Source organism: Schizosaccharomyces octosporus, assembly GCF_000150505.1.
Source record: "Schizosaccharomyces octosporus yFS286 unplaced genomic scaffold supercont6.2, whole genome shotgun sequence".
NCBI classification, from domain to species: Eukaryota; Fungi; Ascomycota; class Schizosaccharomycetes; order Schizosaccharomycetales; family Schizosaccharomycetaceae; genus Schizosaccharomyces; species Schizosaccharomyces octosporus.
In genome coordinates this window covers 2,844,019-2,860,254 of record NW_013185620.1, presented here as the reverse complement: position 1 = coordinate 2,860,254, position 16,236 = coordinate 2,844,019, and the positions used below count along the sequence as shown (strand labels likewise).

The following is a 16,236-nucleotide window of genomic DNA, read 5'->3' as shown; positions in this document are numbered from 1 at the left end:
GGTTCCGTTTTACTTGCATGGGTAAGGAACGTATACAATAATGGAAGAAAGAACGCATTCTCGCACTTGTCTTCTCACCAATATTCCATATAGCTTTAGTATACAATTAAGTAGTCTAGTTCATATACATAAGAAGATCTTGCAAGTTACCATGAAAAACATCAGTCATGTCATTTGAGAATAGAATAGAATAGAATAGAGTATAAATCTACGAAATAAAATATAATGATTAATAAGGAAAAGAACGAAATAAGAAATCGAAGACTATTTACAAGAGTCTGGATGCCACGTCAAGCGGTCACCCATCACTTAGACCAGAAAGGGCGGCCTTAAAGCAAAAAATATAAAAGAAAAAAGATATAGCGAAAGAAAGATCCGTTCGCCAACGGATCAATGCAATCAAATAAGTATCCATAATATTTACGTTATAAACGAGAGATAAAATTTGCATTAGATAATAGAGCATATACAAACTTTTGTTTTTCCAGCATTCATTCATGCTAGACGGTAGACTGTGGATAAAGAGATAAAAGAACTGAACTGACCCGATTTTTATGCATATTTCCGTTTCAAGCGGAATTATTATTTGCAATTTCAAAACCCTGAGAATTCACACTCAGACGATACATATCCCATAACTTCTTTTATCCAGATTTAGCTTAAGCAACAACATATTTTGCAAGATTTGTATGAACGCAAGTCACATCTAGTCAGTAGTATTCTTACTAGGGTTGATAATAACTTGACGTATCGTAGGTTGCATTAATCGGAAGAACTTCTTGGAGTTAGCAAATTTGAATGTGTAACCCAATTTATGATCAAGCACGAGTGGTACCACAATCATTGCAACAAAAGTTAAAAGGAGAAGCGTAAACAAAAGTGAATAGCGATAAAATGTTCTTCTACGAAGTTGGTTTTGTTTACGAGTGTAGATAGGAGGACGGATTTGACGACTTGGTTGAAGCCAGAACAATAATACAGAGTGAGGAATGTCCACGAAAGGAATTATGAGTACAGGGACCATGCAGAACAAGATGCAGTGTGCCAACATAAAGTCCATAGCAAACAGATTTAGTTCGATGATCTTACAGAAGAACTCTCGCACAAACTGGATAGGTTTCATGGGAATATCCCTGCTGATCCATTTTCCATCCCACCAGCTAAAGTTAGTCTCACCACCGGACACTTCACGTGGAAGAAGGAATACAACTACCAACTTGAAAAGGAATCGGTGGATCGAAATAATAACGATACATCCTAAGATAGTCTTAGAAAGTGACCATGCTTCCAAGAACCATAAAGCTTCAAAGGTAAACACCAACCCAACGACACAAACACCGTGCGAGATAGCAGCCATGAAACCACCAAACTGCTTGCAGCATTTGTTCATCAAGGGGCCGAGGCAACATGACACAAGTAATGATATAAATAACATAGCAATACTAATAGCTATAGGCAATGCTGCCATAATCCAAATACGAACAAAGCCGTTAACTGAGCGAGAAGCATCCTCCAATCCAGGTTGGGAGTTCATAAAAGTATAAGCAGTGATAGTGAAAAAGCAAACAAAGGCGGGCACAAAAATCTCAGTGAACAATAGGTTTGTTATTCTGGCGCGAGGAGTGTCCATTGCGAGTTTGTTAGATGGTGACCCCTTTTGCTTCTTCTGTACACCAGTAATTCTCGTACGAGCCAATCTGCAGAAGCCGATCCAGGAATGAGCATGTCCCTTGCTATTACCACGAGACAACCAACGAAGGAATTCGCGATAATCAACAAAGAAGTCAACGAACGAGAATTGGTGAGGATTGTAAAGGAATGGACATATAACTAGAGCAAACATTGTACACCAAAAGTAGACATAATGAGTACTCCACACAGTCATCGTACCAAAAAACAACATCAACAATAGACGAGCACCCAGGTAAATAGAAGAACCAGTATACCTGGAGTACAAAACTGAGAAAGGCACACGAGTAGTAGCTAATCCACGTCCAGTAGCAATGTAGCGAGCACCACCAAAAGTCAAATTAGTAATAATAGACTGCGAATAATTTTGAGTAACAAACACCTCAAACATGGGAGAAAACGAGATAATTTGTTTACACAAACGAGAGATGGCACGAAGGGCTCCCTTTTCTAAAAGATCATGTACAATCAAAGGCAAAAACGAAATGAAGAAAACAACAAAAATAGAAATAATACATCTTCGAATCCAATCCAAGACTGGTTTTAACATATAACAACCACTTGGATACAATCCTTGATTGACAGCTCCGCTCGCTTGATACTCGCAAATTGGAACAGTACGGTACATAGCACCTAAGTTAACAAACACAATCATCAATAACTGCATTGATAACATAATGAAGACATTATTAAGATGAAAACCAGCATGTGCATAATAAAATGAAAGCATTCTGAAAAACGGTAATTGAGTTCCCAAGTAGAAGTACTCACGCGATAACGATTGTTCGCCCATACCGGTACCAATCTTGGTAGTAAAGTTAAGAATAGTACCAAAACCGAGATCACGACCCTTACCACATTGGAAGTAGTCGCAGTGTTTAATTCGTCCACCACGCTGCATAGCATTCATACCAGCATAAATATCCTCATTGACGTGCAAACCCTTCTGACCTTTAGAAACACCACCACGAGTGGTCATAAAGATTGTATTTAAAAAGTCAGGATGACCGTAGTGCAATTTACCGCCGATTAAGGCTAAAGACCGGGAAAATAGAGTACCAAAAGTTTGCTCCTTACCAGCAGCAACATCACCCAAAATACCGCTGTTCTCTGAAAATACGTATTCTCGAGAGCCAACCATAGCCACAGGCCAGTTAGCCTTCTCGGAGGCAGCGTAGGGATTGGTAGTAACTGCATCCATCTCTTCAAATTCGCTGAGGACACTGCGGATTTTTAAGCATTCTTCAATATAGTTGTCCTGGTTAGCATCAATGACTTGAAGATATTCACCTCGAACAAATGGAAGAGCCATATTTTGATTATCAGCTTTACCGTCTCCCAAAATGGGGTTACCAGATAGACGAATACGGTATTTTGGCAAACGGCGACCATTTTCCAGAGGACAGAAACCGTTGATAAGAGTAGCGTAAACCTTTGGCTCTTCACCATCCTCAGCGGGATCTTCATCCAAATATGCAATTTGCAATTCAGGATGAGCTCTCAAAAGAAATTCAGTATTCTCATATTCATCGCGAGTAAACTTCGAATAACGTTGCATGGACAAACAAAGACGGAACTTACGATAAGCCATCTGCTCCAATTCATGCTCGAGTCTTTCAAAGTTTCCATTGCATTCCTCCAATAATGCAGGGTGTTCGACGCGATAAAGCAATTTCAAAGCACGAGAATAATTCATCATACCACTAGCGGTACGATACAAAGTCTGACTGCGAAGAGAAGCCCAAATTCTAGTACGCAAAGTATATTCAGGAGCGTTTGACTTAAAACCGATGCAGTAGAAAGGAAGATCTTCTTTGAGAAAATTGCTTTTCTTCTTCGATCCGTCAAGGCTAGATTCATGCTTGCTATCCATGGGATTAGGTTCACCAGCCATCAACTTTGTATCTTGAACAAAACAATTCCAATCGTTAGGATAAAGTTGTTTTAAGTACTCCAATAGAGTAATTCTGGACATGGGATCTTGTTCGCGAATAATTTCGCGAAGACTGAGAAGAATCTTCTCACTATAGTGAGGGATTAGCACAGTGAAAGAAGGCATTTTAGGAACTGGCATAGCCTCAGGCAGATTCGCAGAAAGCGACTGTGAAAAAAAAGAGATTCTTCTTTCAGCCTCCGAAGTGGCCAGAAAGTACTTATTCTTTATCGACTTTCCTTTAGCTGATTCCATGAAAAAATGTGGAGACTGGAAGGTTTGTTTTCCAAAATACTCAGATCCAACCTGTTCGTACAACAAACCTCTAAGGTGCTCCAATGAAAGTAGGTGTTCACGGTACATCGAAATCATAATACTGTTCCAGATTTGACCAACGTAAATCTTAGGCTTGAATTCAGTAGACAACGACTTAGAAGACAATAAGTTGAAGTAGATACGTCTAGGCAGATTAGAGTAAATTACACGCCAAGGAGTCCAGATGGCAGAACCAATTGAGAAGGAATATCCAATGCTGAAAATTGTACTAATAAGCATATACCATAGATAAGTATCAAGGAAGAATAAAACCAAGTCGGTGAGATAAACAAGCGACAATAAAAATTTGGGTTGGTACTTACACAGACTTGAGCCAATCAGATAATCATAGCAATCATAGGGTTTCATTCTTTGAAGAAATCGGATAGGATCACGAACCGAAAGAGTAAGAAAGTAGTAAGACTCAACAAACTTTGCAACAAAAACCGTTACCCATAAGCACACAGACAAAAGGAAACGGCGCCACGGCAAAGTTACAATATTGTTGGTAAAATATTTACTAGCAAGGTACTTTCTAGAGCCTCCGCGGTTAAATCTTGGACCTAACAATCCAGATAAAGGTACAAAGGTCTGATAGGCAACACAAGCAACAGAGAAAAAGAAATGAACATAACCAACAATTTCACGACTTTTGTAATGTTGTTGCCTGTCGTTGGAAAATCCAAAAATGAAAACGGCAGGAATAATATTCAAAGCAAGCAAGACAGCTACAAATGCTAATCTTGGCAAGACCGCTTGGGCACCAGGAGATCTTCTAGGAACGAAATAACCTTCGAGCAAAAGTGCCAAAAAGTTGATGAAGGAGGCAACAGCACCTGCAAGAGCAGGTGCACACCATTGGGCGGCACGAGCAGGTTGGGTATTTTCTAAGTAGTGGAAGTTTCGAGTGTAAATAGTGGGAGAGTTATGAACAGTAAAGTACCAAAAGACGCAGAAATGCAAAATCCAAATACGGTTGAAGTTGGTTATAAAATGTAACCAAGTACGAGATTCTCTAAAGGATTTGTAACAAACGCGACTCCATTGGACTTGATCAAGCAAGTGAATCCTGGCAGCGGGAAGAGCCTTCATGATTCCTGAACCGTCAAGAAGCTTGATGCGCTTTATGCCACTAGAATGCCAAAACATTTGATTGACATCGTCATAACCAATGATTTCAGCATGATCCTTTTCTTTCCGAACGTACTTTTGGTTGCGAATTTCGTATTGTTGATCATGCAGCAAATTATATAAAGGAGTAATGCAATGATCAAGGTAATAATCTTTAGGCGCAGGATCTTTTTGCTCTTTGTATTGAGGAGAAATCAGGTAATCATAGGCTAATTTATAAATAAAGCACAGACACTCAGGCATAAAACGAACATTGTTGGCTTCACCCCAGCACAAAAGATAAAGAGCCAATTGTTCTATACGCTCATAATTGGACAGTTCATCCATACGAGAAATCCAAAGAGCATTTACACCAGAGAGATCTGAGGCGGGCGTTTGATTAGAAGGATCACGAGAAATGAACGAAGGCACACCAGAGGCAAAATCGAATTGATCCATTCTGGAAGCAAAGTACCATTTCTTGAAATTAGCATGAGGTCCGCCAATGTAATCAGCATGCAAGGATAGTAATGCATCTTGAGGAGCCATACGGGAGGATCGAGAATCAAGCATGACCATAAGATAGTCAAACATATTTCTCATATTGTCCCATTGGAAACCAAACTTCATGGCAAGCTCGATGAAGATATTCTCAATGTCGAGGGCAAGGATGGGAGCCTTATTCTCGGCAGTCCAAGAAGCATACAAAGCATCGTAATCTATTGCTTCGTCGGTGGAAGCAATGCTTTCACCTTCGACAATGTATTCATGGCCAAATTCGTCGACCATAATAGAATCATGACGCTTAGCCAAGGGATGTCCCCGGTTGTAGGGAAACATAAAAGAACTGCCGGCGGAGACATTAGACTCGTCTTGGGAGACGAACTCTTCAGAGCTGGGTCTCTCTGGAGAATTATAGGCAACATCCTCATTGGGAACTTCTTCGAGGATATCAGAATAGGCATCATCCTGTTCATGCTCATTGATAAACGGATTGATGTTGGGCGATAGTGTATGGCGACCGCCGTAATAAGCCTCTGAACCATAATTGGAGTTGATAGGAGTTTCCTCGCTTGCTCCATGAAGAGAAGAAGCGGAAGAATCCTCGGATCTTTGATATGGGTACATTAGGAAGAGCTAATCAAAGGATTATTAGATAGAAAAAAGCGTAAAGAAAGTAAAAAAGCAAAGATTAAGTAAGAGAGAGAGAGAGAGAGAGAATAATACAATAGAGAAATGTTTACAAATTGAGACAAACTCGTCTTTGAGTTGTTACAAAATGTCGCGGAAAGAGAATCCTAGATGTGAGGAAAGAACTTAACCATAGATCGAAAGACTGGTAATAAGAACTAAGAAGAGCAAAAATCAACAAAGCCTCAACGGTTGTATAAACAAAAGTGTTGAAAGCAAAGGAAATGCAAAATTAAAAAGTCAAGAAACTATGGGCACAACTGAAACCGAAAAATAAACAAGATACGGTTAATTTTTTTTTTCAGAATACAATGCAAAAAACGAAAGGAACGATAGGAAAATCAAAGAATGAGAAATTGTGGTAAAAGAGTGAAGCAATTAAAAAAAAGAAAAAGCTGATTACAAAAAAGGGGGAATATAGAAAACAAAATATAAAGAACCGAAAGAGACGAACGGATCAAACAACGCAAAGCGAGAAATGGAAAAAATTCTACAAGATGCGTTTTAATGAAAAAGAGAGAGTCGCACGTCCTTGTACTTGTTTCAATCCTTTTATTTTATTTTTCTAAGTTATAAAATAAAAAAGCCGAAACAATAGGAGACGAAAAGACAGGTAAACAAACAAGAAAAGGAAATATTAGTTTGTTGAACGAGTCAGTTCAAAGAGAGAAGAAGAGTTCAGTTCGGCAAAAACGGGAGAGCGAAAGGGTAGGTAAGTAAGAAAGAAAGAAAGAAAAGATGATGTGTATCAACTTTTTATTTTTTTTACCTTAAAAAAAACGAAAATAAAAAAAAAAAAAAAAAGAAAAATGCAAGCAAGCCAGCAAAGCTTTTGAAATCTGTGTTTCTTTTAAATTGTCTTTTTAAAGAAAGAGAGAATCAAAAGAAAAACACAAAAAGACAAACGCCGCCGTTCACTTTGGGTATGAGTAGATAATTAGTATGGATTAGTGTTTTTGTACTAATCCTTCACAAATCCAAACGTGAAATATCTTCCGAAGTATTCAGGCGAGCGTTTCCTTGCTATTATTTTGTTGTAGTAAGAAATGTGCAAAGGTGTGTTTCGCTCTTGGTAAACTAAGGAATCACTATAAAATATAAATAGCCAAACTACGATGTTTTCCGGAAAAGCACGTTTGAAGGAGATACCGGCTATAAAAAATACATGAATGAATAGAAAAAAAATTAAAAATATATAAACTGTTTTAAAAAAAAGAGATTTTTGTATTTTTCTTGCTCTCCATGAATGATCTCAGAGGGCTTAGAGTGTGAGGGGAGAGGGGTTGCAGGAGCGGGACCCTTCTCGTTAATTCGTGGGTGAGAAAGGGTAAGACAAACAAAGTCCCATAGTGGAATTGTCGAAGAAGTCGCTTTAGAGATAATGAGTCGCAGCAACTATTTGTTGACAGATTGAGAAGAGTACCGACGATGAAGATGAGTTGTGATTTATAGAAAGAAAAGAAAAAAGAAGCACCGACGGTTTCTACGATTTTTACAAAATTTGTTGTGTCGTTCTGTGTCGTTTCACGTCGCTTTCTGCTGATTTTTGTTGTTGATTTTTTGTGCGGCTTCTTTGCGACTTGTAATGCAATGCAACTATGTACCAGCAAGTTTTCTTTTTCTCTTTCCTTTTGTGAACTGCAACAATGCACATCAATGATTTGCAAAACACCAAAAAAAAAAAAAAGGACAAAGATTAGGTTAGCAAGCTGGACATTTTAACCCACTCGAATTCGTTCTAGTCAATTACAATCCTGGTATAGTGAACCTCTAAATCCAGTAAGCTTCTCTCTACAGAGTCTTTTGTTTTGATTCGAGGTCCGGCCACTGCCAACCAAGCCATCATTATCATATCACCTCTTTCAACATCAATAGAGAGAGTGTGTGTGTGTGTGTGTGTATGTGCGAGGGAGGCAGCGCAGGTGTAGACAGCAATGTTGTAAGAGGTCGATTATTCTTTTCGAAAGAAGAATGCTTTTAGAAGGGACTGTAATATGGATTATAATCGGGATTGTAATAGAGATTATAATCGGGATTATAAAAAAGGGTCCTTTTTCTTCCTCGGGTGTTGTAAAGTTTAGTGTAGTGTAGCTGCTATAGATTAAGACAAAGAATTCACATATTTTCGTTTGTTGGAGGTTTTGTTTTTTGAATTGTTGTTACGAGAGACCAGATATAGAAAAAGTAAAAGAAAAAGCAAATCAAATCAAATCAAATCAAAAGTAGAATAAAAATAAACATAAAAAAAAATTTGGTTCTTTTATTTTCGCTTTTGGTTATATGCTTGAATGCTATTCTGTAACTATTGCTCGAGTAAAAAACGAGTTTATCGGATAGAAAATAGAAAATAGAAAAAAAAGAAACAAGAATTGAAAAAGAAAAAGAAAGAAGAAATTCTTTTTCCTTGTTTTATCAATAGTTTTTTTCAACGATTCTTGTCTCTTTTTTTTTTCTATTTTTTTTTTCTTTCCAAAAAACAACGTTTCTCTTCTCTTCTCTTCTCTTCTCGTCTCGTCTCGTCTCGTCTCGTCTCGTCTTGAATTCCTCTTTGTTATTTTCTCTACTGCTAGTCTCTCCCTCTCTTCCTCTCTGTAAAAAGCTTACTCTATTCTTCTTTTAGCGCTTCTACTAGCCCCATCAGCTCCACCTTACCCTTCCGTCCAGTTCGATTCAATCCCCAAAATACTACTACCAAGGAAGACTACCGGTGCTGGGTGCCACACTGAAAACGACAGACGACAGACGACAGACGACGGATACTACGGGAGCCGCGCTGGTGCTTTATATCTACAACAACATCATCTCAGTCTGACTGACCCTCTCTTTCTTCAATCTCCCAATTCCCCTCCCCACCCCTCTCTTGGCTGGCCGATGGAAAAAAATTTAAGGTTCGACTCGACGGTGGCTGCTTTTCCTCTCTGGGCTTGTCACCGGAAGGAGGAAGAGGCTCATATGACAATGACAATTATGATGTGCTGAGCCTCTCTCTATGTCTCTGTATTTTGCATGCTGTCTAAAAGGGTTTTTCATGAATTGCTATAGCAACCAACCAACCAACATAGCCAAGCCATGTCTGTCTGTCTATCTGCTTCATGTAAACAAACGACAACACTCAAAACAAAGAAGAATGGGGGAGCTTTTTCAAGAAAAAATGAAAAGCATCAGTTCATTTTATTTACATGTATTTATTTTTGGATTTTTGGAATGGGTTTCCCCTTGTTTGAACGAATCTACTGTTTTGCTTTTTGCTTTTTTTTTTCTTCTTCTTATGATGGATTGAATTGAATTTCTCTTCATTTTCATCTCATCCCATACATTATTTATTTACGAAACGTAACGTTTCCATCCGTTATTTGGTTACCACAACAACGGGCCGCCCCCAACGGATGTCAAACATATATATATATTTGTCAGACCCCTTCGGAAACGGGTAGAACCATTCTTATTTTCTCATCCAGAGAATATATATATATATTCTATATATATTCATTCAACGCGTAGGTCGCGTTCTACACGAACACATTCACACATACTAATATATATATATATATATATATATATATTTGGGAATTTAAAAAAATATTCTAGAATAGAATACCCACTTTCTTTCTTTTGAAACGGGTTCTTTTGCATTAAGAAATTTTTAACAAATTTCTTTTTTCCTTTCTTTTTTTATTATTTTTGTCTTTCATTCTTAGCATTTTCACTCTCTACCAAACGTTCATTTTTGAACCGGTTCATTCTTTTTCGAAATGAAACTTTCTCTTTTATCTTTGGCTGCCGCTGGCTTAGTCAGTTTGGGCAACTTGGTTCAAGCTAGTGTTCCTCCCGTGCACGTCGACGGTCGCTATTTCTGGAACAAGAACGGTACCCGTTTCTTCATCAAGGGTATCGCTTACCAACCCGACTCTAACGGTGATGAAAAATACGTCGATCCTCTCGCCGATAAGAGTACTTGCGAACGTGATGTCAAGTACTTGAAAGAACTCTCTGTCAACACCATCCGTGTTTACAGTGTCAACTCCTCTTCCAACCATGATGATTGCATGAAGATTTTCGATGACAATGGAATCTACGTACTTTCCGATTTGTCTAGTCCTGACGTTTCCATCAATGGTAAAGATCCCTCTTGGTCTGTTGACTTGTTCAAGCACTACACCGATGTTGTCGACTCTTTGGCCCCTTACAACAATGTCCTCGGTTTCATCGCTGGTAATGAGGTTGTTCAAAACGTAAACAACACCGATGCCGCTGCTTTCGTCAAGGCTGCCGTCCGTGATGTTAAGCAATACATTGTCAACTCTGGTCACCGTCAAATTCCCGTCGGTTACTCCACCAATGATGAACAAGAAACTCGTGTCCCCATGTCTCACTACTTTGACTGCGGTGACAAGGCTGACATTGTTGATTTCTACGGTATTAACATTTACGAATGGTGTGGTGATAGCAGCATTCACAGCTCTGGCTATGATGAGAGAACCAAGGAATTCCAAAACTACACTGTTCCCGTCTTCTTCAGTGAATTCGGTTGCATCCAAGTTCGTCCTCGTAAGTTTACCGAAGTTAAGGCTTTGTTCAGTGATGAAATGACTGATGTCTGGTCTGGTGGTGTCGCTTACGAATACTTCCAAGCTGCCAACAAGTATGGTGTTGTTAGTGTCAGTGGTGACTCCGTCAGCACTCTTACTGACTTCCCTCATCTTTCTTCTATGTATGCCTCTGTTCAACCCTCTCCTACTCAATCTTCTTCCATGTCTCTCACTTCTTCCGGCCAATCCTGCGCTGCTACCCAAAAGGCTTGGAAGGCTGCTACTGACTTGCCTCCTACTCCTTCTGAGGATGTTTGTGAGTGCATGGACAAGACTAGACAATGTGTTGTCGCTGACGGCGTTGACTCTTCCGACTATGGTGATCTTTTCAGCTACGTCTGCACAAAGATCGATTGCGATGCTATCAGTGCTAACGGTACCGCCCCCGGTAAGTATGGTTCTTTCAGCTACTGCGATTCTAAGCAAAAGTTGAACTACGTTTTGGATGCTTACTACCAACAAAAGGGTGGCTGTGACTTCAAGGGCTCTGCCAGTTCTGTTTCTGCCGCTTCTGCTACTGGTGCTTGCAAGTCTTACCTTTCTGCTGCTGGTTCTTCTGGTACCAAGCCTATCTCTGTTACCCCCGATGCCAATGCTGTTTCCAAGGGTAACGGCACTGACAACATGTCCAGTACCTATGGTGGTGGTGGCTCTAATGGCAAGAACGGTACCACATCTGGTCACCAAAAGAGTGCTGCCAGCACTTCTATCAACACCAACGCTCTCGTTGCCTTGGTCTCCATGGTTGTCGGTGGTGTTGCCGTTTTGTGCATTTAAATGTAAACAGGGATCTTTCTGATTGCATTTTTGTATCATTGTGTTGCATCTGATGCATCTTTTGTACGTTTATTACATCTTTTTTTATATCTTGTTTGTTTTCGATGATATGTACGTTCCCTCAAATACCTTTATATCTCATTATTTCTCTTTTTTTTCTTTAGATATTTCAATAAATTATATTTTGTGGTTGTATACTTTACAGTGCTTGTAAATAATTAGTAGTGAAGAAGTCATATTATTATCGTGGTGATTGTAAATTTCATGAGGCTCTCATAGGATATGTCGATCCTTCATCTGGCGTAGTAGTATAGAGTATTGAGGACAAGATTGAGGTGATTCTTTGCTCTCACTTCCGTTTTGTAAATACCATGAATTGCAGCATCTCAATAGAGAGTCAATGTATGCTTCACATTTATTCTGATTATACTGGTTTCTTTGTATGCAACTTTGTAAGCTGCAGGCTTCTTTTTGACAAGACGCATCCATCCTGATGAGAAGTGTACTTGTATGGTGAATACCGTCCGGATGAAAAAGGAATGCCCGATGAAAGCGTACTCAAAAAGTACTTTTATCCATCTTTACTTTCGCTAACAAGAACATTGGTTTATACATTTCAAAATTTATGAGAGCAAAATAAAAATTACAGTTGTTGATGACAAGTGCTTATAAATAAAAGCAAGATAATTGAATATTATCGACCTAACATGAAATTTACCGAAGTTCTTTAAGAGTTTCTAATATCTTTTGATACGATTCAGTTTCAGACCATGAATCTTTGCCTGTTCCCAGTAAGGAACGTAAGATGCTTCGAGATTTAAATTTCCAATCCTTCGCAACTACACCACCCATTCTTCCAGGTTTTTCGCCAAGATTCTCATACGCCTCCACTAGTTCTAACGCGTCTGCAACCGTTCTGTTCCAAGTAGCCTCATCCGTTGTGATATTGGGACTCGATATCAAGATTCTATAAGACTTTATAGTAGCATCTAAAGACTCTGCATATTTTCTCTTCCAAAGGTTATAACGAGCTATAATTTTCCAAAGTCGAGTGTCATTCGTAATTAAAGGAATAATGATCCTTACCAATTCGTTCAACATCTTTGCAATACCAGCTGAATCATCATCACAAGTTTGCATCACATGACTGACAACTAAATCTAAACACTGAACATCTACTGCTTTCTCCCCTGCAGCTTTGCTTTTGATTTCTATAATTCGGCGAAGAGCACGAATAACCTCTGTCCACTGGTTCACATCAACAGAAATTAACATATAATTTTCCCAAACGCGCCAACTGTCGTACATGTACTTTAGACCTTGTTGGATAGTATGCCAGGCCTCTTTCTTGGAATGAGTGTCTGCCTTCAGCATTGCACTTGCTAAATTATTCCAGCTTTCGCCATCTTCCGGACTGATTGACAAACAACGTGTGAAAGCTTCCATGGCAGCATCATAATTCTTCACGCCCAATGCAGCACATCCATAGGTAAACCAAGTGGGATGTGACAACGGATTGATACGAAGAGATTTATAAAAAGCATCCATAGCTTTCATCATCTCACCTTGCTTGAAATAATAGCGTCCCAACGATCGCTGAGCAGGAGCGTAACGCTCACCAGAAAGTTCCCAGGCATCCATGTAATGCTTAGGTTCATTTTGGATATCTCCAAGCATAGTACGCAATAAATGTTCCTTTGGATCGATACTTAGTTGCCTTTCGATAACTTGTACAGCTAAATCACTACGATCGAGAGAACACTGACAGACGACGACACGATCCCACATCTGCAAACGTTCATAGATTTCCAGTGCAGATTTAGTAGCACCCACGGAAACGAAGCGTTCAGCAAGTTCAGCTTCTAATTGCCAACGAGAAGGTAAACGTAAACTATAGAAATAGGCTAAACGTTCTTGCAAAGAAGCAGTTTCTCCCTCCTCTTTTGGTTTTGGCAAAAATGATCCGGTATTGGTTTGTTGGTCTACGTCGTCGGTAGAAGCGCCAGAGCTAAGTTCATCATTGAGTTGGTCGAACAAAGCTTGCATCTGTAAAACACTTCTTTCGACAGTTCTACTTTTAAAGCCTTCAAGTCGAGCACGGACTAATAGACCCATGGTATACACTGACCAGTTGATTGGGTGAACTAACACTCGTTCAGCATAGGGAGACATTTCCTCGCGGGTTAAACCATCATCGGGATTGTTGTTTTTTATAATATGACAAAAAGCTAACAAAAGAGAAGCATCCAGAGGGTGCAATTCCGAGGGATGATTTGGATCCTCCGTTGCCAGTAGAGGATTCACGTTTTCTTTAACTCCCAAACTCATTGAATCCTCTTTGAAACTAACTCTTTCCAAAAGGGTGTCATCATTCAAATTAAATGTCTTAGGCTGTGTTTTGGATTGTTCAGAAAGCGGCGTTCCTGAATTACGATCGCGAGACTTTGCCAAAACAACCAATTGTGAGGTGTCAAATGTTTGAAATTTAGTCCTTCGGCCAGCGGCACCCGTAAGTTCAAAATTGAAGCCCATGATACTACCAGAATCTTTTAATAACTGCAAAGCTGCAGCATCTCTGTCGTAGTAGGATTGAATCAATCCAAGCTCCATTGCAAAACGACCTTGTGTATCTTGGTCTTGTGTTTGAATATAGCCATTTAGTAGCTGCGCATTTTCTGTAATTCGGTTAAATAGAACAGAAACATGACTTCTGAGTAGCTGCTGGTGGAGAAAGTCCAAACGAATGCGATGCCAGATATGGGCGGGCTTGGAGCTTTGAGCATATTCAAACAAAGTTTGTGCAAGTAATATGAATAAAAGTTTGGGTGTTAAATGATAAGGGCGTTCACCTTCTTCCGTTAAAGCCTCCAAGATAGACGCATGAAGTTTCTCGTGGTTACGAAGACTTGGGGGAAGCCAATGAACTGGATCAATAGGAAGGAACGGGCCAGTATAATTTGTCTGAATAAAATATTCCAATAGTTGAATAGCTGTATCTCCAAAGTCTTCTTTTGAAATGTCCTTGCTGAATGCATCGGATTCCCAATACTGACAGAGAAACTTGGGAATATTGAGTGTGTCCTCTAAAACATTGTTGAAATTGTCGAGAGATTGTAAATGCGATCCAAATAGAACTGCTTTATCGGCGATAGGTGCCATTGTGTAAATCAAAAAAAAATTTTGTGCGAAATCCGTTTAAAATCCAAAAACCAAACCCCGAAATAACCAGTAAAATGTAAAAAAATACTTTAGAAAAAAATTGCCAAGCTTTCCAGTGACCCACTTGTCCGTGAATAATAATGTATGGAAAGGCCAAGAATATGTAGGCAACTCTACTCGAAGAATTTAGTAAGCAAAAAATTACAGTATTTTCCCTTTTACATTCAAGAAGAATGGTTTTACTTTTTTTAATTAACAAATTCAATCAAATAAGTAAACCAAATTAATATAGCTAATTACAGCTTCAGAGTCGGTCTGAAAGCATCTCTTGCTTGAAACATCACGTCTTTAGTTACGCTTGGACAAAATACAATTCAATGAAATAATACATACACTGGCTGTGCGAGACAATTCAAGGAAAAAAAAAAAAAAAGAAATATTTATTCGTTATATAAATCTCATTTAAGCGGTACCGGAAAGACCAGAGAGACCGCCCTTCTTATACAAGGTTTGGAAATCAGAGTTACCACCAACGTGCTTTTGGTGGATGAAGACACTGGGAACAGTACGTTGGCCAGTCTTTTTCAAGAGGTAAGCTATAAAATTGCTTGTTAGTAGCTGGTGCTTATAACCACATGGTGATCGGTGGAAACTCGAGTACTACTCGATTCATCAAAGTAGTTTTGCCATACCTTGAATTTCATCGCCATTATCTAAAGGAAATGTTAGTAGATGTCCTTAAATAATTGCTAATCGTCAAAACTTTTGACAAGCGTTTCAAACGTACCCAAAGTGTCTAATTGAATAATCTTGGCCTTGATCTTCTCATCAGCAATCACCTTCTCGGTGGCATGGCAGTAAGGGCTACAAATCCGTGTAAGTATTTGAACTTGGAAATCAAATCGTGTCACTATTCCAGAAAGACGAGAGCAATTCTACGCTATATATTCTCGCCATAGAAAGGAAAAAATAAGAATAAAAGGTACATCCTCAAAAATACAAAGAGAAACTCCGTCCGGAAGGGCACCAGAAGTGAAGGACACCAGAAGTATAAGCACTTACCAATAGGTCTTGGCAAAGACAACAACGTCGTTGTTAGCGATGGTAGTATCAACCTAGAAAGAAGTATGAGTAAATAAATAACCAAACCCTATTGATTCAAACTTACAAATTGTTCGACAGACATTTTATACAGATATGTGGTGATGGGAAAATACACGCTAGCTTACTTCTTATATATTGTTGTGCTTACGTCAGGTAGTGTTACTTGAGAGATTCAACGGTTTGTTTACACACTGAAAAATAAAAAAATTAAAAATTAAAAAAAGATTGAAACTCGTTGAAACAGATTTCGCAATTAAATAAAAAAAATTACTTTTTAAACCCACTTGACCAAGAAAAAAAAACATATAAGCTTCTTTTGAAAAAATCGTCCAAGATGATTCCATAAACACAAATCTCTTATGAATATTA

General features: G+C 38.9%; 5 protein-coding genes across 5 annotated transcripts; 1 reads left to right on the top strand and 4 right to left on the bottom strand.

Moving 5' to 3' along the window:
* Positions 1–113: 113 nt before the first annotated feature.
* SOCG_00711 (1,3-beta-glucan synthase subunit Bgs3) lies at positions 114–7,268 on the bottom strand. The gene has a single exon (XM_013163131.1). It carries the CDS (start codon positions 6,173–6,175, stop codon positions 707–709), a length of 5,469 nt encoding a protein of 1,822 aa, XP_013018585.1. The 5' UTR covers positions 6,176–7,268; the 3' UTR covers positions 114–706.
* A 2,385-nt stretch (positions 7,269–9,653) lies between these two features.
* On the top strand, positions 9,654–11,801 carry SOCG_00710 (cell wall protein Gas1). The gene has a single exon (XM_013163130.1). It carries the CDS (start codon positions 9,991–9,993, stop codon positions 11,602–11,604), a length of 1,614 nt encoding a protein of 537 aa, XP_013018584.1. The 5' UTR covers positions 9,654–9,990; the 3' UTR covers positions 11,605–11,801.
* On the bottom strand, positions 11,685–12,302 carry SOCG_05731 (uncharacterized protein). The gene has a single exon (XM_013164083.1). It carries the CDS (start codon positions 12,091–12,093, stop codon positions 11,878–11,880), a length of 216 nt encoding a protein of 71 aa, XP_013019537.1. The 5' UTR covers positions 12,094–12,302; the 3' UTR covers positions 11,685–11,877.
* Positions 12,256–15,077, bottom strand: SOCG_00709 (TTC27 family TPR repeat protein). Its single transcript, XM_013163129.1, has one exon. It carries the CDS (start codon positions 14,761–14,763, stop codon positions 12,319–12,321), a length of 2,445 nt encoding a protein of 814 aa, XP_013018583.1. The 5' UTR covers positions 14,764–15,077; the 3' UTR covers positions 12,256–12,318.
* A 97-nt stretch (positions 15,078–15,174) lies between these two features.
* On the bottom strand, positions 15,175–16,008 carry SOCG_00708 (glutaredoxin Grx1). The gene is made up of 5 exons (XM_013163128.1): positions 15,932–16,008; positions 15,826–15,878; positions 15,551–15,627; positions 15,456–15,476; positions 15,175–15,359 (listed from the first exon to the last, which is right to left on the bottom strand). The coding sequence occupies exons 1-5, from the start codon at positions 15,947–15,949 to the stop codon at positions 15,226–15,228; spliced, it is 303 nt and encodes a 100-aa protein (XP_013018582.1). The 5' UTR covers positions 15,950–16,008; the 3' UTR covers positions 15,175–15,225.
* Positions 16,009–16,236: the final 228 nt, after the last annotated feature.